Genomic DNA, 22,828 nt, shown 5'->3' with positions numbered 1-22,828 from the left:
TTGTAAAAGGTTCTGTTGGTAAGATCGGTACGATTTTCTTTCAGAAACCTTGTTTGTGTTTGTGAAAATAATAAATTCACTATAGGGGCCTATATTTTTTTTTTTTTTGATAAGTTAGTTGGAAAATTTTTTTTTGGTTTTATTCGGCAAAAAACAGATACGTCACCCCCATACAAATCGTCTTCTTTTTGTTGTTATTATGTTTAGCTAATCCTGAATCATTCCAATGTGATCATTTTATGTCTATTGTTAATAGACTTTTAGATTAATAAAATAAATTTATCTATTTATTTACAACATTGTTAATAGTTAACTATATTGCAAACAATGATATAATATTGGACAAAAAATGAAGCCGCTTTTTTTTTGTTTATAACAATAGTCCGCCATTTGTAAAAAGGGCAAAAACTAAAGCCGAAGTGTGGAATAAAAATTAAAAATGCAAGTCAAAAGCTACCAATAAATTAAAGATAATTCAAAAACAAGTTTTAATAATTATAAAATACTTATAAAAATTTCTTTATGAGCCTATGTTAATTAAAAAGTATTTTAATTCATAAAAATGCTTCATAAGCGGCTGTCGTTTTACTTTTCTATTCAAAACGTTAATCCCTTTTTAATCGAAAAGAAAATAAGGAATCATGAATTATTATTATACAAGTATTCTAATTTCCACTTAACACTTTTACATAAATTGTATTTAAATTAAAAATATATTTACTTCATTTAAGAAAAGAATAGTTAATAATATTTGTTTACAAATTTAATCCGCCATTTGTAAAAAGGACAAAAAGCGGCTTCACTTTTCGGATCAAAGTTAGACATCTACACCGTTTCGAGATGTAATTGAGAAGATGAAAGTTGTAATTATGAAACGTAAGATGTAATTTAGAACATGAAAGATGTAATTAAGAAACGTAAGATGTAATTTAGAATATGAAAGTTGTAAATAAGAAATCGTAAGATGTAATTGAGAGGATAAAAGTTGTAATTGAGAAAAATATAAAGAATACAAAGTTCTTTGTATTTTGAATTTTGTAGTCCTAATATACTTTGTAATTTAAGGCTGGAATTAATAGTATAATATCAATAAAATAAAAAAAAAGTCATGAAAAAGGCATTTGAGGTTTAGACGGTAACTGGAAAAATCCAATTGGGTGCCAATTAAAACTTTCTTTTATTTTTGTTTGTGAAAAATTTAATTGATTTCAGATGAGTAATGAATAAAACACAAATAATTTATTTACATAAAAATTTAAAATTTGAATTTAAACGTCATTAAAAATCATTGCAATAATCAGTTAAGCACTAACTTGGACGTCTTCCATATTTAAAATCGTTGCGTAATGCGTGGTCGTATGACTTTCTATTCATAGTGTATTGACATTTAACACAACGATCTTTCAATTTCATTACTGTATTACCGTATTGCTGGTGCATACAAATGCTAAATTTGATATTATTAACTTATTAAAATGCATGTCCAAGAAGATCTTTTATAATGACCTTTAAGCTTACATTGAATTCGCAATTACAAATAATGTATTCTCATTTACATATTACGATTTCTTAAATTACAACTTTTATTTTTCAAATTACATATTGCGATTTCTTATTTACATGTTGGGTTTCTCAACTACATTTTAAAATTTCTTAATTACATGTTGTGTTTCTTAATTACATATTGCGACTTCTAAATTACATGTTGTATTTCTCAATTACATCTTTCTTAATTACAACTTTCAAGTTCTCGATTACATCTTGAAAAGGTGTAGTGATAACATTGGTTGAAAATGAAAATGTTCGCGGACGTGTAGGACACCGTCGGAACGGAAGATTGACCTTAAATAACAATAACAAATTATTTTATGTAATTTTAATAGTATGGAATCGAAGGGCAAATTAAAGGTAATTTCATTTGAACAAAATTGTAATAAAACCGTTGATGTTTGAAATTTTTATTAGAAATTTTTCATAGGCATGATTTCAATAGCTAAGTAATATACTAGTTGATCATTCATGTAATTTTATATCATCAGTGGCATTGCCAATTTTTTATAGAATAAATATTAATTATTCTGATTCTATAAAACATCACAATGGTTGCAGATTGATCAATAATTTATTATTTATAAATCTGCAAGGCAGACAGCGTTCTAAACCGATGTACAGTGGCCCGAAAATTAGACATTTTTACTTAAGCTCTTTAAATGTCCAAACAATCACTTTGTATAAATAAGATAATAATATTAAATTAACTTTATTATAAATTTTAGTGAAATAGTTGCTAATAATAAAAATTATTTAACTTTATAAATCTTTAAAAACGTGGATTTATAGTTTTTTAATTTCAAATCTTTTAACTTCTTAAAATCGTGAAACTGAATAACGAACTCTTCTATGTTTATACTGGTGTCAAAAATATCTCAGTGATCAACACTAATATAGCAACTCAGCGTCATTACACCTCATCTGGTGGAATAAACTTTTAAAAAAATGATGGAATAAACTTTCAAAATAAGAATGCTAATTACTTTATTAATTGCTTAATAAAAAATGAAATTTTTTTACTAGATTTAAAACTTTGTTATCTAATTATGATATGTCCATAACATTTTAAACAAGTCTGTAGGTTATTTATCATCTCTCTATATATTGATGTATTGTTTTAATTTTTATTCTATTGGTCACACATTCTGGATGAATAATATTACAACGTTTTTACTATTATAAATTCCACTGAGTTCCAATAGTACTATACAAATAATAAACAAGCACTATTCATTTATTAGAGTTTGTTTACTGTTTTGATTTTGACTTACCTGTTTGTAAATATTATGTCCTGCAGCACCATCAAATCCAGCCTTGCATTTAAACATCAGTTTAATTAGTTCCTTAAGCATTTTGATTAGCACAGGAGCTTGTACTTCACACAGACTTTAAAGAGTGTGTTTTAAAAGATCTTTTAGCGATATGTATACTGAATAGTCATTAATATGAATATTTTTAGATATATGTGGGAGTTTTTTTTATTCAGCACCTTTTCTTAGAAGCTGGTATATTGATTTTCATATATCTCTATTAATAATTATTCCTAAAGCTTTATTGGGTGAATGTTTTTTTACAGCTTCAATAAGGTTTTTATTTCAAATTTCAGCAATTTTTTGCCAGCCCTGTACTTAAACTTATTTCTTAATTTTAATTTTGTTGCAGAAGTAATTTGGGAGAAAATAAACTACTAATAACATTATTAGCTTTTTTTGTTCTGTTACAAGCTTTTTCAATAGAGCAATACAGGTGTTTAACTCATTAACTGATGATGTAGCATTTTACATACTGTAGGTATATTGAAAATCTTGAGCTTGCCAATTTTAATTACTTTACTCAAAATGAGTATTATTATTGTTTACAACTATCCACTTTTTATGATATACTTTTATAAAGTTTTTGGACCTAGAATCCTCTAATTTAATATCTACAAAAACTAGAAGAGTTAATATTGATGAAAAGAATGATATATTATTAGGAATTAGTTTATTTTATTGTATAAGTCCATGAATGTCACCAATTTTCATACTATTATTAAACAAACAAAAAAAAATTAGGTAAACAGTACAATTTGTATTGAATGCACATGTGCATAGAATTTCGAACGTTACTGTGTACTTTAGCTGTGCATAAAATTACAAATTTCATGATTTTTTAAAAAAAAGAATTTTGTCAGCCCACTGTGGGATGTGACAGTTTAGAGTATTCTAAGCATTTAAACCGCTATTTAGTATGATGTGTCAGAATGGTTTAGTACCTTGTATTGTAATGTATAGGGTTGTATAGTATTTTAGTCATAAAATTTTGAAGAAAAAAAAATTAATAGGCTCCTTGGCTGTAGTGGCACTCTTTTGTTTTCAATTTTGTATTGTAAATAAAGGTTATGTTTGAGTACTTTTTGTTTATTTTTTTTCTAGGTTCTCGTTATTCATGGATACAGGTAAACTTAATTATTTAAAATAACTTAATTTGTTATTGGATATTTCCATATCATATAAGGAACTGTCCATTAATTGCGTCAACAATTTTTTGGCAATTTGTTTCTCCCCCTTTCCCTTGTCAACAACTTGTCATGTCACAACTTGTTCATATACAGTTCAGAGTCATAATCTGTGAATGTGCCAATCCTCCTCACTTTAGAAAATAAATTAGGTCTAAAACTAACTTCAGACCTAATCCAGTTTTACAGTGAAAGCCAATTATTTCTAATGGAGTCTAGTATAACAAAAAATGCATTTAATAAATTGCTTAAAACCAGGGGTCAGCAACCTTTTGAGGCAGAAAAGCCACAATTTACAAAGTTTTTCATTTTTTAAAGAGCCTCCAACATCTTTATTTTAATATTATATTACACTAAAAGTTGAGTGAATGCATAATACAGAACTGAAAATGCTGCCTAATTTTTCTTTTTTTAAGTAATTAAATTTATTTAAAAAAATAACATTGTTGGCGTCAACTTGTCTAGACTTTCCTCCTCCCCACTCCTAGTTTGTTGAGATAAATGATAGACAGCCCCAACGAAAAGTTAGATATTTACATTGTAGATTTTATAGAAAAACATATTCTCTGAAAACTTCAACCCTATATCTCTAAGCATTCTAAAGTTATGGTTGTTTGATAAAGGAAAGACTTAATTTATTTGTGGCAATTTTTTGTCTTTTTTATTAAGGCTCTACTTTTAAAGCCATATAAATAAAAAACTAATATTTTTTATTACTTAAAACCTGTTGGTGAAGTTAAGTTTACTATAAGTTAATAAAGTTGAAAATTTTACTTCATCAGTGCCCTCAGGTTTGGGCAGAGGAAGTCAAAGGATTTGGGATATTTTTGTTCCCAGCCTTTTTTAATCTTGATTTTTGGTAAAGCATCCTTCTTTGGCATAGACATGAACATATAAGTTTGGACTTTGCATATTGCATGAAAGTGTCATATATAAAAAATCAAAAAATCCAGCGGGCGCCATATATATATATGCAGTCATATTGTTCGTCAAGGTTCGTGTTTCGGAGTTATAGAGTTGAGAGAGGGTGATAACCACAAGTAGCCTCCTCATCTGTAGTGGTCTTCTTGGCTTTAGGGATGTGAATTATTAAAAAAGATATATATATATATACATATATATATATATATATATATATATATATATATATATATATATATATATATATATATATATATATATATATATATATATATATATATATATATATATATATATATATATATATATATATACATATATATTTCTATATATATGAAGTAGTTTTGTGTTTTAATTTTTCAAGAAATTGCCCAATAATAATTTATTAAAATTTTCTGAAAAGATGTTAGAATGAATGAACCAAAAGTTTTCAAAATGTAAGCATGATTTATAACCATTTCATAAATTAGCCAAGTTATTTTGTTGTTGCTTGTCATAAATTAAGTTCTGCAGATAAATAGGTATATATATAATATATACCAAATTTATATAGGTATATTTATATAACTATAGAATTACAATTTATATACAATTTATTTACAAATACACATTTTATATTAGAATATATACGCATATGAATTAAGTTTGATTATAATTATTAATGTTTATAATAATGAATTTTATTAAATATAATATTTTAAAGTAGTTATTAATTTTGATATTAAATAGTTCTTTTTGTTATTATTTACTTAATAATGAGTAACTTTTTATTTGTTAAGACAGTGTGCTAAAACCTCTAGAGAAAAATCTGGTTCTTTGCGAAAATTATTAAAAAAGTATGTCGACTTTGGTATGTTTCTCTTTATATATATAACTTTATCTTTAAAAAAATGGACATTTTTTTGTCAAAATTTATTAAAAATACATAACTGTTTTAATGTGAACATAAAGTTTCTTGTTTAATGAAATTAGTCACATAAGGGGTTTTCCCTAAAATTTATATAACTTTAAAATTATTTGTGATAATTTTTGTTCTGTAAAGAGATTTAAAACACCAATAAATCTTTTTATTAGGGTGTCCACACAAAAAAAAAATACCTCAAGCTTTTCCCATTCTTTTTGGCTAAAAGTTCCGTAAGCTTTGTTGACCTTATAATACCCGGTAGCTTTGGTTTCCCCGTATGAAACTGCTTGGGTACATCACACTTGATCAATATCTCCATCATCTTCTTCTTTACCTTCCCATAAACATCATCATCAGCTAGGGCTAGTATAACTGTTCTTTTAAGTACCAAGCACCTTCCTGCATTCTGACAAGTAGGGTGTGTCCTCGTTTTGGGTAGTAGTCCCTTATTTTGAATTATGGCTTAAAGACAACCAAGTCATTTGAAGTTGACTTGTTCATTATAAAGGCTTTTAAGAAACAAGGTCAATAGCATATAGAAACAAATAATGCTGCTATTTTTATCATCTTCTCTTCTTCATTCATTACATGGGCTACCATCTCAGTCATCCTCAGGGTCAGCAGGTATAGAGCATCTGTCATTAACCTTACTTAATAAATGCCATTAACCTTAATTAATAAATTATCCTTATTGAAAATGTACTCTCCACTATAAAATAAAATTTCTTGATAATATACTTTAACTATACCCGACTTTATGCAAGGCTTCAGGTTGATAAAAATGAAATCCTGGTATATCTCCTCCTAAATAAAAGACAATTAGTTCACAGAGCCTCTTATAGTCCCCCCTGTTAAATGTCTTTGTGGTCAATGTTTTTGTGATCGATTTTGCAAAATCTCTAAGGCCTCTCTTGCAATGTTGCACAGGGCTCATCCAACCTGTAGCTTATTCCAAATGATCTCCTCCATTTTATCCACCTTTTCCTTGATGGTTGATCAAGCTTTCTGCAGTCTTACATATAGTGTTCTCCTGGGCCCTTTTGTTTTCTCTTCAGTAAGAGCTTCCATAAAATGAAAGATGTGAAATTCCAACATGTGTCGCCTGCAGAGAAACCAGAGAAGGGGGATGTTGAGAATATTTGTGAGAATGATAATAGTGCCAATAAATACTACAGTGTTAGAAATAGTGGTGTCACAACATATGGCGAAGATCTGATCAACAATTTTGTAATACTCTAGGAGATTTAAGATTACTTCTGCATGGTCAACTCCCTTGGAGCTTTCAGCATGAACTACTCCAAGAAGGATATCATTTGTGTCATCAATATCTGGTTTTTGGGACGCTGTACATTTCATCTTATAACATTCAATTAAATATTTAAACCTTAAATTTTTGATTGCATAGATGTTTGATTTAATGCGCAGAATGATAAACTTAATCTGAATTTTAATGATTACTTTGTTAATTTCAATGTTACTTATTGCAAAAAAACTTCCAAAAGTATACATTTCTTATATTTATTATCATTTTTTTTAACTATTCACTCCCTAGGATGCAAGTACTAAGCATTAAGTTGAGAGTTAAGAAATCAAAAAGTAAAAATAAAGAGCAAGAAAACACTCCTTCTTGTCTTAGCAGCTTAAAACTTCCTATCAGCTTTGCTGTACAATTTAAAGCATTTAGAGCAAGGCATACCTTCTGCTTCTGTTTTCTTATTGAATGCAATTGTTTATATTTATGCTATTATGCAAACACTCCTTTTTACTAAACAAATAGTTTTATGAAATTTAACAGTTTAGTGGTGCATTGAAAATGAATTCATCCTTTTTTTGTTTGTTTGATTTTCAAGCATGAATTTTTACATCAGGAAGAAACTTTCACTTGGGAAAAAATGCATAGAACTTATAAAAAATGCTCCCAAAAATCTTAATTGCTGCAATATCAATATTGCTACTACACCAATATTGCTGCAACATCAATATTGCTGCAACATTAATATTGCTACAAAGTCTATTGTGGTTTCTTAACACAATTTTTTAAATAATTACATAAAAATTTATTACCATGGTAAGTTTATTGCTCAACCTTCATATCATCAAGGGTCTGAAAAAGAGCCTTCTCATGAAACTCCATTTTTTTTTTTTTTTTCCTAGTCCTTTTCACTCAGTCTGCAATTGATTTTAATCAATATCTAAAACTTTGCATTGCTTGCGTTTAAAAACTTTAAAGAAAGTTCTTGATCTTTATGTTTTTTGGAAACATAAAGATCAATCTCTTTGTTTTTCTATAGTTTTATTTTTTTTCAAAATTTTTATGTTTTTTAATGCAATTTTTGATATTTTTTGATTTTGAACTATAGGCAAATTTTTAAATCGATACTGTTAAAAATATTAAAATCAATTGGTAAAGTAACATAAAACTCTTTTCTTAAATGGATAAGCAAAATTAAAATTTTTAATCAGTAATTGAAATTGTTAGTTGATTACTTAACAAAAGGAAAGTTAAATTCATTAGCTGTCTTCTCAACCAATCAAAGTTTCCCTCAGTAGGATACATGTTATAACAAAAAAAAAACAGTATATACAAAAATACATAGTATAAACAAAAATACATATTATAAACAAAAACATATTTCGATTTTACAATAATATAATACAAACAAATATATAGTATTTATTGACAAATATATACTCTAATAAAAAGAGAATTTAACAACTTGATATTATTCTGATTATCCACCAAAATATAAATTCTCATAACTTTGTTTAATTTTTACTTCAAAGTTAGTCTTGCTGAAACAATTCTTTGCATAAAGTTAATTAGACTAGAGCTTTTTAACTTTGTTAATTTTTTACTTCAAAATTTGTCTCGTCAAAACAGTTGTTTCTATAAATTTCATTAGTTGATAGCTTGGCATATAAAACATCTTAGTTTGCGTTATTGTTTTTAAATGTAAAAAAATTTTTTTTTTAAATTAGAAATTTCTTTTTCTAAACCTGCCAAGTTTAAAGACATATTTGATAACATAGGTAGAGGTATAGAAAATAAACTTTTAATTTTCATTAGCATTAAGGATGGAAATTTAAATCAAATCCTCATAATTAATGCATATTTTAAATAAATATTTTTAAAAAATACATATTTTACAAAATTATTGCATTTAGCATTTAAATATAAATGCATTAAAAACTATTTATCAACATTTATAAGTGTTCCAAATTTCAACTACCAAACATTAAATTTCAACTACCAAACATCAAATTTCAACTACCAAGCATTAAATTTCAATTACCAAACATCAAATTTCAACTAACATCAAGATAAGTTATCAAATCTTAGTTAGCCAATGACAAATTTTCCTTAAAAGTCGTAAAAAATAGAAAAGTGATTTTAAATCATTAGTGATATTTTAAAAAGGTTTTTTCTTTTGCCTAATGTATATATTTAACAAAAAAAGTTAGATACACTCATTTTATTTAAATATAAAAAAAAGTTAGATACACTCATTTTATTTAAATATAAAAAAAGTTAGATACACTCATTTTATTTAAATATAAAAAAAAGTTAGATACACTCATTTTATTTAAATATAAAAAAAAGTTAGATACACTCATTTTATTTAAATATAAAAAAGCCTTTATAGAAAAAGTTTACCAGTATTTTAAAGTTTGAAAACTTTTTATGTGTTTATTGTTTATTTTTTAATTGTTTATTGTTTTACCAAACTTATGACATCATGTTCACTTTTACATATCAAATAGAAAATGGATTTAATTTTTTTTTTTAGATTTTTGCTCAAAAAAATCTTGGATGGAAAACTTTAGATGTTCTTTTAACATACATCTGCTTGTAAAAAGTTGTTTCAACTCTTCCATAATGTGTTTCTACATTATCTATATAGGTATAGATAATGTGGAAACACAGGCATTAAATTTTAAATTTAAAAAATATTTATACAAATTATTTTAAATACTCTTCAACTTTTGATTAAATTTTAAAAATGAGCAAAGTGTTTGAAGTTAGTGGGAGAATTTTTCAGATCTTTTGTTTTTTTATTTTTGTTCCTTTTTGGGCCAGTTCTACATTTCTGGTGAAGCCAGTCAAATGACATATAATGTTTTTTAAAGTTAGCTGTTTATCTGATCATTTATAAGTATGAGTATCTTTTATGATATTCATTATATCAGCACAATACCAAATATTCTTTTAAGTTTCAGTTTTAAAGAATTGAAAAACTAGATTTGTTCTTGTTAGAAAGATCATAAAACAAAAGTTCTTGTCTAGTTGTTTTGTGTCCTGCTTAGAAAAGTTTTTTGATTGGTCTTTTTTTTCTTAGCATCAGAGATACTTATACCTTTAGAATTTTTTTCCTTTTTGCTTTTGCTGCTTTTATTTCCTTCTTTGTAAGCTCAAGAAAATCAGGGTTAATGCTTTCCAAAAAAGACCTCATATTACAAAATAACTAATTATAAAAAGGATGCTCCCAAACTTTCTATATATAAAATATTTTTTTAATGAGTTCATTTGCATTGGTTTATCTGTGTTTATCTTTACCAGATATTGATGAAAATAAAGGAAAGAATTAAAAACAGATTTACAAAATAATGGTTTATTAGAATGGTAAAAAAAATCATAAAAATGACAGCAGTAAAATATTTTACAACAATTATTCTAAAAATATTTTCAAGACAGCTGTTAGATACTAGTTAAAAAATTTTCATAAAAAGTAATAAAAACCAAACAAATTTTAATCAAATAACTTAATAAAACATTAGTTCAATTTTTGGATGTTAGAAATATACAAAACTTTGTATTGTTATTTTGAAGGCAATTTTAGTAATTTAATAATTCTAATAATGTTGTTTTGTATTTAGTTTATATTACAGCGCCGAATAAGATTCCCTCAAGTATTGATGAAGGTATGTGTAGAATGCAGACTAGTTTAATTTTGACAGAAAAATTTATTTATAAGCATATATACAAATAAAAAAGTGCACTTTGATTGACAACATGATATTGACTTTGGAAGCTATGAGATCTTAAGTACATAAATTGATATAAGAAGAACATGAAAGGAGTTGCTGCTACTTCAACTGAGGATTTGAATTAGGGCAGCTTGTTTTGTTCTTCTTTTTGTGAAAATAAAGTATAAATTTAGATTGGCAAAAAAATTTTATTAAATGTATATACAGTTGAACTCATTCAAATCCAAGGGTTCTTAAAATATCTTTGAATTAAAAGAGTGTTTGATTTATAGAAGTTCAATCCTAAATATTAAACCCTAAAGGGACTGAAAAATTAGTTTGACTTAAATAATCTTTTGAATTTTAGGAGTTTATTATTATCTATTCAAACCCTTAATTCATATATGTACTGGCCTCCACAAATGGTTATTTAAGTATTATGTATCATGCAATGCTAAGTGCGCAAAGATATTTACATATATATATACACACATGCGCACACACATAAATTTAAAAAAAGCAGCTTGGCAGAATAACTACACAAGTTTTAACTACACAAGTTTTAACTACACAAGTTTTAACTACACAAGTTACAAGAAAGTATTTATTAAAAAGATCCCCGAAACACACACACATATGCAAATGTCACATACATACACACACATGCACACAAATGTCACCACAATTCATTATTTATTTCATAAATAAACATAAGTAAATAAGTTTTGAGCTTAAATTGACCAAATTGACTTGTTTATTGAATTTATGCAAATGCAAATGAGGTATTTAAGTGCAGCTAAATCTTTTTTGGTCGATTTGTGTTTAATTGATGTGTTTGTATTTATTATGACGTGCAATACAAAATGTAGAATTTTTAAACATTGTTTTTTAGAATATGGTTGGTGGTTTTCAAAAGAAGACATGTCGTTTAATGCCTTAGAAAATTCTCATATTGACAATGGTCACCAAATATCTGTTGATCATATTATAAATGCATTTAAGGAACATGTGAGTTAATGGATATTATAAATTCATTCAAAGTTAATAATTATTATTTATAATTATCCTACGGAATATTCAAGTTTATAATTTTTGATTATAGATAAATATATAGTGTTTCTTATTTAAAAGAAAAGCTTTTTTCTAGGGTTCATTTGATGGTTAGTAACTACATTGTTGGTAATAAAACTATTATTATTGTTTTTATTTTTTTCTGCAATCCTTTTTAATATTGAATGTTATGCTAGGAATTTTGGGATTTAGTCAGGGTGCAACTATGGCAACACATATATGTGCTTTAAGTGAAGAAGATGGTAAGGAAGTTTTGACCATTAGAAGCAGAAAAAAGTCTTGTTTAGAGTCTTTTATTTTTTGAAAATATTATAAGAGATTATTAATTTCAGGTTTTCCATTCAAGATCAAATTTGCTATTCTGTGTGCTGGTTTTAAATCTCGCTCATTACCTCACCAGTGTTATTATTCAAAAAAAATATCATGTCCTTCACTTCATATATATGGTGACTCAGATAAAGTGATTCCAAAAGGTTTTTATTTTACTTATAAAAAAATATTTGATTATAAATTTGTTTAAATAAAAATGTTTTTGTTATGCCATATTAGGCTGGCATAAATGTTACATACCTGTGTTACATTATTTTTGGATGGATATTTTGCTTTTTCTCTACTCATGCATATTACATAAAGATATAAAGAATATTAGTGTTCTTACAGTAACTTTTCATCAGTCCTCCTGTGGAAAAACCTCTTGCAAATTTGACCAGCTTTGTGAGACTATTTAGATTCAACTGTTTCATCTTTGAATCTCAGTGTTGATTGATATTATTGTTAGATTTGCAAACACTTCAATAGTCATCATTTTGGCTTGAGCATGTATCAGTTCATCTATTTATTATGAAATTAGATTTAAACCCCCCTCTAGTCATTCTTTTATGTGCTTCCGTTTAACAACTCTTCACTTAATCACTTTGTTTTTATTCTTCTTTTCTTCTTTTGTGTTGTTTCTGAATAACTTGACCAAGCTCTTCAACTTAACCATCAGCCAATATTATTTTTATTGGTGACTTTAATGCTCATCACACTGAATGGCTCAGCTCTAGTACCGCTGACTAGAATTTTTAAAGTTCAAAATGTTTGTATTTTTCCATATTATAATCAGATAAACTTTAGATTAAAGTTAACTTTGTGACTCGTTTTCTGTCATTGTCTTACAAAAGTGTTCTTGAGTGTTCTTTAGAATTCTCCTCAGTACTCTCTAAAGTATTTAAGTGGTTGGTGGAAAAAGCTTCTGTGGTTCCAATTTTTAAAAATTCTGGAGAACACTCTGACCCCTCCAACTATTGCCTAATCAGTTTTCTCTCTACTACTAGCAAAGTCTTTTTTTTAGCAAGGTCTTTGAGTCTTTAATCAACAAACTTCGTTTGTTTAACAAAACTCCAAAATCATTTTGAGTCTTATAACTGGTCAATACTGGTTTCAATCCTCTTGTTTTAAAGCTGACTTGTTACCTGTTACAACAGAATAATTTTATCATGCATTCTATAAAGGCCATGAAGCAAAGGTTAATTTTCTTGACATATCAAAGGCTTTCAATATAGTCTGATATACTGGTCTTCTCCATATGCTTGCTCTAAATGGTGAATCTGGTAATGTTTTCAAGTTATTGAATCATACTTTATTTTATTTATTATTATCTTTTTTGTTAAAGTTACCTTTGATGGCAACTCCATTACTGCGGTTAAAAAAAACTCTTCTTTATTTCCAGCAACTTCTGGGGTATCAAAAGATTCAGTCCTTGGTTCGTACTTGTTTCTTATCTATAATGATCTTTCTGAAAGTTTTACCTAAAGTGTTCCTTGTGTTGTTACTTAAGGTTTCTCTATTTGCTTACAATGTAACTATGTAGTTATTACGTACCAACTATGATGGTAACTACTAGGTAATTACTAGGTAACTATGATGTAGTTCTGTCTCCACAAAAGTTCATCACTTTTTAATTGCCTAGAGCATTTGTTTTTGAATCTGGTCTTTTTCAAAGTGAAACAAAGTTCAGTTATGACTAACAATTATCGCAATATTGTTTATATATATTGTTGAATGGCAACATTCTTACTGAGTCCTCTACCTTGTGTGTTCTCGGATTATAATTTACTAATGACCTCTCAAGGAAACCTTATGTACAATCTATTGCAAAGGTTTCCCTTATTATTGTGCTTGCCAATTGCTTACTTCAGATTTCATTCTCAATCTAGGGGTAAAATGGAGTATACAATGTAACAATAACATGTGTTGTAGACATTTTTATCAATGTTTAGGCAAAGTTCGCATGTAAAATTTGGCTTTTTATCTTTTTCTTTTAAACCATCACACAAGTAATGTGTCCAGCTGTGACAATCGCTTCAAGAAACCCAACTTTCAACACTAGTTGATTAAATTTCTTGATAGCAAATACAGGAAGTGTCTTCCTCTGATTTTTGCACCCGTTTTCCTACAGTTGAGACTGTACAGACTGAGAAGACTACTTTAGTTGTGGTTACAATCCTCTCTCAACTCTATAGCTCTGAAACATGAACCTTGATAAATAAGGCCGCTGCGCGGAGAAACAAGCCAAGTGCAGTACTACCAGGGACATGGTGGGTATCGAAAATTGGGAACTTCTTGCTTATCAATGTTAGAAGTGGTTAAAATGCCGGAAGAAGTGGATAATATGCTAGTAAAGTCAGATGATTAGCTTGGAGAAGCAATTGTATGAACGTTAGAAACATTCAGATTTTTTTTTTTTTTTTTTGTTTTTTTGTTAATTCACCTCCCCAAGGCCCAGAAGGCCACTACAGATGAGGAGGCTACTTAATTGTGGTTATAACCCTCTCTCAACTCTATAACTCCGAAACACGAACCTTGACGAACAAGACCGCTGCGCGGAGAAACAAATTGAGCGCGGTACTACCAGGGACGTGGTGGGGATCGAACTCGGAACCTCTCGCTTATGAAGCGAGCGCTCTACCACTACACCACTACCGCATTGCTGCTAAAAGCAGATATTTGGATTGTAGGTACCATCAGATGACAGGTGCTTACAAATGGATGGCTGACAGAAGCATCCTTGATTATCATTTATCATGGAGAGAATTGTTTGTTGCATGGCACTTTTACTACATGCCTGTCGATTTGGTGTTCGTTTATAATTTCTCATATTATTTATCTTGAAAAATAATTATTATTTGTATAGAACATTTTTACCAAAAATTACAAAAGTACCATAAAGTATACTAGAAAAAAAAGTTTTCTAGTATAAATTTTTACAGTTATCTTATTCATTATAAAAAAATTATATATAATACAAATGTATTCAGGGTGAAAAATTGTTTTATTTTCATAAAAATGTCATATATAATTAGTCTACAATTTATTTAAAGACACTTAGGGTAAAATGGGGAATATCCCATTATGCCCCACATTTTATACCCCACATTTTATACCCCATTGTTCCCCATTGGTGATATCTTGCTTAAAACAGTGCCACTTCTAAGAAAAGTTCACACATTTCAAAATTCAAAAGTTTTAATACCCAGTTCTATATTAGTTAAATGCAATATGAGCTTCTGCAAATCACATAAAATAATAAAATTCTGCATCATATAATGACACGGTTAAATTACATCGAAGTTCATTTTTATCACTATTTACTTAGTCAAGACAAATTTTGCTAAAATTTTAAACTAATGCAACTGACGGTGGCATTTTGTCACATGATATTCAAAATCAATCACTATTTAGTTGTTTCCACACTCAGAACAAGGTCTATTTGTAAAAAACCATTTTGCCCCAGTACCCCATTTTGTTCCAGTTTCTTCTAGAAATAATTTAGTTCGCCCTGTTCTAACTTCCAAACTTGAACTTCTGTCCCATTGTAACACCGAGTGTCACACTCCTACTAAAAAAAGGGGAAAAGATTAATAATCCGAGAACCATTAAATATTTTGAAATAATTTTTACACAGAAAATCATATTTATTTTTGTGTTTATTTAAATAAAAATCAAGTACTTACAAAACCGGAGTTGTAAACCGATTTTTTTTATTGAACATTAAAACATATTAATATATTGTATTATTTTGTTTTTTATAACTATAAATAGCACAGGTTTTGAAAAAATAATCGGTCGGTTCTTTATACAGTTTACACCCACAATAGTTTTTTTCTTATTTAATTCAGTCCGCAAAAACTAATGAATTAAACAGTGTTAACTAATAAATTAAACCATTTTACTACAAAGGTAGCCAGTTTTTTTATGCATTTTATGCTACAAATCGACTTTGTATAAGTAAAAATATATTCTTGTTACCTCTCTAGTAAGGTACTTCCTTTTCTTTTTTACGCATGTAAATGATTCGAAAGCTTTATTTTTGAAAAGCTTTTCTTCTTGCTTTGAATATTTGACTTAAAAATTAGTGTTTCTAAACTTAAAAAGTTTAGATTAAGTTTTTTAAAACAAATATTTTTAGCATTATGATATAGCTTTGTTTTATTTTTATCGATCATTTTTCAGTCACTCATAACCGCTCATTATCAACTTACTATCTGCATTTGAATATCTACAATCATCATTATTTATGTCTGTTGCAGCCTATTAAATATACAGGTTATATACAGGTAATATACAGGTCTTTTAATATACAGTATACAGTAAAATACAGTAATTAATATACAGTAAAATATACAGGTCTTTTAATATTTTTAGAATAAATTTTATTCTTGTGTGTGAACTTGCACGGTCTATTTTTACTTTTATTTCTTACTTTTTGCAACTACGTCTGAGAAGTTATAAGAAGTTTTATGAGACATTAGGCCGGGTGAATAAAAATGAGCAATTGCTTTTACTCAGTAATTGGTCAGCTTTACGTAAATAAAAACGTCGGGAGTTTTGCTCTAATTTTTATTCTTGCAAAGTTAAGTAATTGTTCAGCCTTACGTGTTTAAAAACTTAACCAAAATAGCTAAAGTTTTTATTGAGCTGACCTTTTATTGAGTAAAAGCAATTGCTCACTTTTATTCACCCGGCCTATTCACTGCTTTATTTAGCTCAGACGTGGACAGCAAAGGCGTGCGATCGCACTCTATTCCTGACCACGCATTTGTTTCTTTTTTGCGACGACTTTTGTAATGTTAACATTTTTTTTTTAATTCTTTTTCTTGAGCACCCTCAATTTTTATACGCTTTTTCTTCTCCAAAAATTTTAAACATTCCGACATTTTATTAACAGCATCAGTCACAAAAGAAATAAAATCTTTATTCTTTAACTTCATTTAAGACGATTTGTACTTTATTATTTATTTACATAATTTTAAATCAACAAAATTTTTTTTTTTGTAAATTCTTTCAACTTGCCGAAGCTTTTGAGGTTATATTAATTTAAAGGAAGTATTTTGAGGTTACATTAATAGTAGGTCTTAAAGTTACCACAAATTTATCTTTTTATGACAATATTATGCAATTTCATTGAAAATGTCTGTCATGTTTTATGTAAAAAAAAAAATCAATTCAAGTAGAAACATTTTAAAATTGAAAATAGTTGTTCTTGGGCATGTCTGGGCGGCATCAAAACCTATATTGGATTAAAAGAAGGGTCGAAGTTTATCCATATGTATTCAGATTTTTACAGAAACATACAGATTTTAATAAAAGTAACTTTCAAGCATGCTATTATTTCCTAGTCTAAAAAGTTATTTTTCTCTGCATTTTTACGGCATGAAATGTAATTTTATAAAATATTTTACAATAAACTCTGAAAGCCTGTTTGGTATTCTTCCGATTGATATATAACATATGGAAGATCACAAGTGCGGTTTAAGAAGTAAAATAAAAGTTCGAAATTATGAAAATAAAATGCTTTTTCACTAAATTGTTCTTTAAAAAATGGCAACTTTTACTGATTGAAAATTCCACAAGAAGTAAGGATGTTAATGAAGAGGTTTTACCTGAACTAAACGACGTTTATCAACATTTAGATTGCATTGATATAAAAGCCGATAGCAGTTTATCCGATAGCGATTAAATACTCAGCTATAACTACAAAATTTACTTTTTAAAATAATTCGAAACTATAATTATTAAATGATATCAGTGCTTCTATTTTGCTTGTTTTTTCTTATTCCGCAAGTCCCCTTACTTGGGGAAAACCTCTTTAGTATTTTTAAAAAAAATTCAATTTCCTTGATTATATTTTTAATCTAATTTTAATAATTTTATTTTGTATGTTAAGGAATATACTAAAAAATAAAATTGGAGTGTCATTTTTAGCACTGAATAAAAATGACTGCCATATTTTATGTAAAAAAAAAAAAAAAAAACTTTCTAAGAGATTTATACTTGAAGTATTGAACATCCTTCATTTTTTGTTTGTACGTGGTTTGTAATGTTAATAATGTTTTTTTCTAATTCTTTTTCTTGAGCACTTTCAATTTTTATACCATTCTTCTCCAAAAATTTTAAACATTCCAACATTTTATTAACAGCATCAGTCACAAAAGGAATAAAATCTTTATTCTTTAACTTCATTTAAGGCGATTTGTACTTTATTATTTATTTACACAATTTTAAATCGACAAAATATTTTTTTGTAAATTCTTTCAACTTGCCGAAGCTTTTGAGGTTATATTAATTTAAGGTTATATTAATAGTAGGTCTTAAAGTTACCACAAATTTATCTTTTTATGACAATGTTATGCAATTTCATTGAAAATGACTGTCATGTTTTATGTAAAAAAAAAATCAATTTAAGTAAAAACATTTTCAAATTGAAAATAGTTGTTCTTGGGCGGGTCTGGGCGGCATCAAAAACTATATTGGATTAAAAGAAGGGTTGAAGTGTATCCATATGTATTCAGATTTTTACAGAAACATACAGATTTTAATAAAAGTCACATTCAAGCGTGCTATTACTTCCTAGTCTAAAAAGTTATTTTTCTTTGCGTTTTTAAGGCATGAAATGTAATTTTATAAAATCTTTTACAATAAACTCTGAAAGCCTGTTTGGTATTCTTCCGATTGATATATAACATATGGAAGTTCACAGGCGCGGTTTAAGAAGTAAAATAAAAGTTCGAAATTATTGCTTTTTCAATAAATAATTGTTCTTTAAAAAATGGCAATTTTAAGCATCTGCAGGGAAGCGCCAAGTGGTCTAAAAAAAAAATTCTTTCAGAACATGAAAATATGACTAATTTGCAACAATCTTGCATAATCAGAACTTTTTATATCGGATTTTTGCAAATCTTGAATTAATGCCACTTTTTGATTATTTCAAACCACTGTGCAGTGGTTAGAGTTCTGGCTCAGAACCAAGAGGTCTGAGGTTCGATGCCGGCTCTGGCTAGATAAGCGACATTGAACCTTCTAGTTAAATTCTCTGTGCTGCTCTGTGATAAGACCGCAATGACTTCTTGGCGCGACTTAAGAATCACACACCCAAAAAAAAAGATTTGAAAAATATTGTATGCAAAATTTTGCGAATAACTTGTTACAACATTTTTACAGTAGATTCACATTTGCTTGAATGATGGGTGTGAATGCTATAAGAAGTTTACTATTTCTGAACCCACCTCATCTTTTTAACGTAATTACTTTTTTTTCTAAAATTCTGTTAAGGCATTTAAAGAAATTTTATTTTATTTCAGAAATGAGCATAGAGCTTCAAAATTGTTTTCAAACTTTCTCTGTTATTATACATTCCGGGGGTAAGTTAATTGCTCTATGTAATCAATAATTTGTAAGATGTTTAATTAAAACTTTAAAATTTATTTTTATGCAGCTTTTTAAATTTTTACTAGTACGTTCCAATGTTTTTTATTTAGGTCACTACATACCAGCAACATCGAGAGAAAGAAAAGATTACGAAAATTTTCTGCTGACATTTATGAAAGAACATACTACAGAAGTAGAAACATTTTAAAGTCAATTATACCCATGTATTTTTGAAATAATTTCGATAGTTTTGAAAAAAAAAAATCTTTTTTCATGATTAAAAATTCTGTCTTAAAAATTTATAAATTAAAGTTACATGACATAAAAATATTGTTATAAAAAAATGTCTGGTTTCATATCGAAAAATGAAAATATTGGTCAGTGCTCGCCATGACTGCTCAAAATTTACAGTTATATATTGGAATAATAATACGCAGTTTTATATTTAGATGATGTGAAGGCTCAAGTGATCATCCAAGCTAAAAAATTTTATTGACAGTTTACTAATCTTTATCTGTCTGATTGCCCCAGTTTAGTTTTTGCTCGTGAACGCCAAAACCCAAACTATTTTGGTTCCTCCCTTCGCCTCACTATGCATCGCGAAGCGGAAATAAAATTTTACTTTTCTGCAAAAAATTTTCGGCTTAAATATTTTAAATAATTTCTAACCGAAACAAGTTAGCATTAATTAATAAAATGTTTGTTACAAATTTTTTTTTTTAACTTGTAGCAAAAAATTTTTTTATTAAATTCGGGATTTTCAGGGGTCTAAAAACCCAGGCTCTCACTAAATCTTTATATTGCATACGATAATTTCCAAATTTCCTAAATTTTTTTGTACATTATCAAATAAATGATGCATTTTGTAAATTAAAAACCAAGAAAAGAAAAAAAATATATTCGGATCATTGTTTTTGTGTGTCCGTAAAGATTGATTGATTAGACCATTTTACTACAGAAGTAGCCAGTCTTTTACTTATTATAAATTTTCTGGAATAAATAGACTTTTTAGAAGTGAAATAATATTCTGGCTACCTCTGTAGTAACAAGGTATAAAATTAATTCATTGTAGTGGGTTTTATTAAAAACCGGTTAGTTGATAAGTATAAAAAACAAAACTGGACGCGGAGCAGTACATTTATTTCTAGTCTTTAAGTTATAACTTCTAAGTTAAGCGTGGATTAATGCCTTTAAATGGTAACTTTTAAGCTCAGCAAACTTTTGTTTGATGATTTTTCTCCAAGACATGTTTTCACAAGGCATTTTCAAGACATATTTTTACAAGTAAAAATGTATTTACATTAGTGATCCTCAAGTGAATTCCGGGAACGGTAATTCCCGGGAATCTCGTTGGTCAATTCCCGTTCCCGTTTTTTTTTCGAGAAATTCCCGGGAATTTTTTTAAATACAAATATGTAGATTATCATTTTTTAAAGGTATATTTAAAGTTTATAGTTGTAATTGCAGGTATAATTAAAGTTTAAAACTTTTTTTATACCTGGAAATACACTTTACAGGTGTTAAAAAAAGTTTTAATCTTTAAATATACTTGCAATTCTATGTATCAAAATGAATCTTCATAAATTTTACTCTAAAGTCTACCTGTAGTTGGTGTTGCAATTATTGCAATATAAAAACGCGTAAAATGAATTAGTAATTAGTTATTCAATATTTTTTAAAGTGTAAAGTGCATTATGCATGTTTTTTTAAAAGAAAGTGAAAAAGTTATTTTCGACAAACTATCAAAGGTAAATATAGTACATATTATGTTATTTCTTTTTCTAAATCTTTTTCTTTTTTTTTTTTTCTCTTCTTTTTTTTTCATTTCTTTTTTCTTCATACCTTATCTTTTAATTTTAAATAGCATGTCTTTTGTGTGGAAGCACTTCAAAAGGGAAACGGGCAACAAAGATGCACGCTGTGACGTAGACTCGGGCAATCGAAAGTGTAGTGCTGTTCTCAATTGTGCTGGAGGTTCAACGAAGGGTTTGACAGAACATCTAAAGCGTGTTCGTCAGATACTTGATCCATTGAAATCTGGACCGACAACTAGCAACCAAGCTCAACCAAGCACAAGCAGCACTGCCAATCCTCCAGTAAAGAGGCAAAAGCTGATGACAGATTTTAATAGAGCATCGTTTGAGGAAACCATTTCTAAAGAAGCTGCTTTAAATGGATTGAACTTCGAACAGATCATCGACTCAGATAAAATAGAGCATGTGAAAGAGACTTTTCCAACGAAAAACTTCCCAATGAATAGATCTGGTGTTGCAAAGATTGTTCGAGGTTTTCATGAAGACATCAAGGCTAAAATAAAATCGTGGATTCAAACTCATCTAGCTAAAGGACATTTCTTTTCAACAACCCTTGATGAATGGACTTCTACTGCAGTGCGACATTTCTTGAATATTAATCTTCATTATTTTGAAAATGGTGTTGATAAAGAAATCAATTTTGGCATGGTTCCAATTTATGGAAGTGTAATTGCTCTTAACATCGAAAAACTAGTAAGTTTATATTATAATCTTTTTCTTTTTTTAGGTTTCTAATCATTTTATTTTTTATTTTTTTATTAACAGTTCGAAGCAAGATTGATGGAATTTGGCTTGGATCCAGAGAAATACATTGTTGGCACTTCTGGTGATGGTGCGAGCGCTATGGTATCATTTTGGTTCTATTATTGCATCAGAATACGTCCAGTGCAGTGATCATGGAATTCATCTGGGTATTACTAAAGTTCTTTATCTAAAGAAACAGTCAGCAAATGCTCCAGTGGATGACGACGATGATGTCTTTTTCGTTGAGTGTGGAAATGAAGATGAACCTGATGAAGATGTACCTGATGTCAGCGAGGACACAGAATCAGACAATGAAGAGGAGGCCGATTCACTTGAAATGGTTTTCGCTTATCAATCAACGATCACCAAATTGAGAAAAATCGTGAGCCTCTTCCATCGATCATCGGTCAAAAATGAAATTCTTCAAAAATTCGTTAAGAGGATGAACAACGGGAGAGAACTTAAGCTGAAGTTAAATTCAAAGACTCACTGGGGCAGCCTTCATGATGCTTGCGAAAGGTTCTTGAAGTTACTTGGACCTGTGAAGGAAGCTCTGAACCACAGAGAGATTGAAAAAATCTACTTATGGGCAAAAATCGACTCAAAAAGATTGGAGGAGTTGGTAGAAGTTCTGAGTCCAGCGAAGTTGGCAATTCAATTCTTGTGAAAGAA

At 28.2% G+C, this 22,828-nt stretch overlaps 2 protein-coding genes across 4 annotated transcripts; both read left to right on the top strand.

The window, feature by feature from the left end:
• The first annotated feature begins 1,694 nt into the window (after positions 1 to 1,694).
• LOC101236588 (esterase OVCA2) lies at positions 1,695 to 19,882 on the top strand. 2 transcript variants are annotated; one of them, XM_065811075.1, is made up of 10 exons: positions 1,700 to 1,908; positions 3,966 to 3,988; positions 5,749 to 5,819; positions 10,749 to 10,793; positions 11,731 to 11,846; positions 11,986 to 11,998; positions 12,086 to 12,151; positions 12,242 to 12,382; positions 19,532 to 19,591; positions 19,709 to 19,882. In XM_065811075.1, the coding sequence occupies exons 1-10, from the start codon at positions 1,885 to 1,887 to the stop codon at positions 19,804 to 19,806; spliced, it is 657 nt and encodes a 218-aa protein (XP_065667147.1). In that variant the 5' UTR covers positions 1,700 to 1,884; the 3' UTR covers positions 19,807 to 19,882. The 2 variants fall into 2 exon arrangements, with proteins under 2 accessions (XP_065667148.1, XP_065667147.1); XM_065811076.1 differs by lacking the exon at positions 12,086 to 12,151 and having other exon boundaries at positions 1,695 to 1,908.
• A 1,130-nt stretch (positions 19,883 to 21,012) lies between these two features.
• On the top strand, positions 21,013 to 22,562 carry LOC136087644 (uncharacterized). Of its 2 annotated transcripts, XM_065811073.1 has the most exons (3): positions 21,013 to 21,346; positions 21,463 to 22,105; positions 22,178 to 22,562. In XM_065811073.1, exons 2-3 carry the CDS (start codon positions 21,464 to 21,466, stop codon positions 22,304 to 22,306), a joined length of 771 nt encoding a protein of 256 aa, XP_065667145.1. In that variant the 5' UTR covers positions 21,013 to 21,346; position 21,463; the 3' UTR covers positions 22,307 to 22,562. The 2 variants fall into 2 exon arrangements, with proteins under 2 accessions (XP_065667145.1, XP_065667146.1); XM_065811074.1 differs by lacking the exon at positions 21,013 to 21,346 and having other exon boundaries at positions 21,450 to 22,105.
• Positions 22,563 to 22,828: the final 266 nt, after the last annotated feature.

Source organism: Hydra vulgaris, chromosome 11, assembly GCF_038396675.1.
Source record: "Hydra vulgaris chromosome 11, alternate assembly HydraT2T_AEP".
NCBI classification, from domain to species: Eukaryota; Metazoa; Cnidaria; class Hydrozoa; order Anthoathecata; family Hydridae; genus Hydra; species Hydra vulgaris.
The sequence above is the reverse complement of the archived record's forward strand: the minus strand, read 5'-3'. Positions and strand labels throughout refer to the sequence as shown.

Excerpts from the sequence above, each read along its gene's own strand:
- LOC101236588 (XM_065811075.1), top strand. The coding sequence starts at position 1,885 with ATGGAATCGAAGGGCAAATTAAAG. Across the intron at positions 5,820-10,748 it reads AAAAAAGTATGTCGACTTTG|TTTATATTACAGCGCCGAAT; the intron begins GTATGTTTCTCT and ends TTTTGTATTTAG. Across the intron at positions 10,794-11,730 it reads TCCCTCAAGTATTGATGAAG|AATATGGTTGGTGGTTTTCA; the intron begins GTATGTGTAGAA and ends ATTGTTTTTTAG.
- LOC136087644 (XM_065811073.1), top strand. The coding sequence starts at position 21,464 with ATGTCTTTTGTGTGGAAGCACTTCAAAAGGGAAACGGGCAACAAAGAT. Across the intron at positions 22,106-22,177 it reads CTCTTAACATCGAAAAACTA|TTCGAAGCAAGATTGATGGA; the intron begins GTAAGTTTATAT and ends TTTTATTAACAG.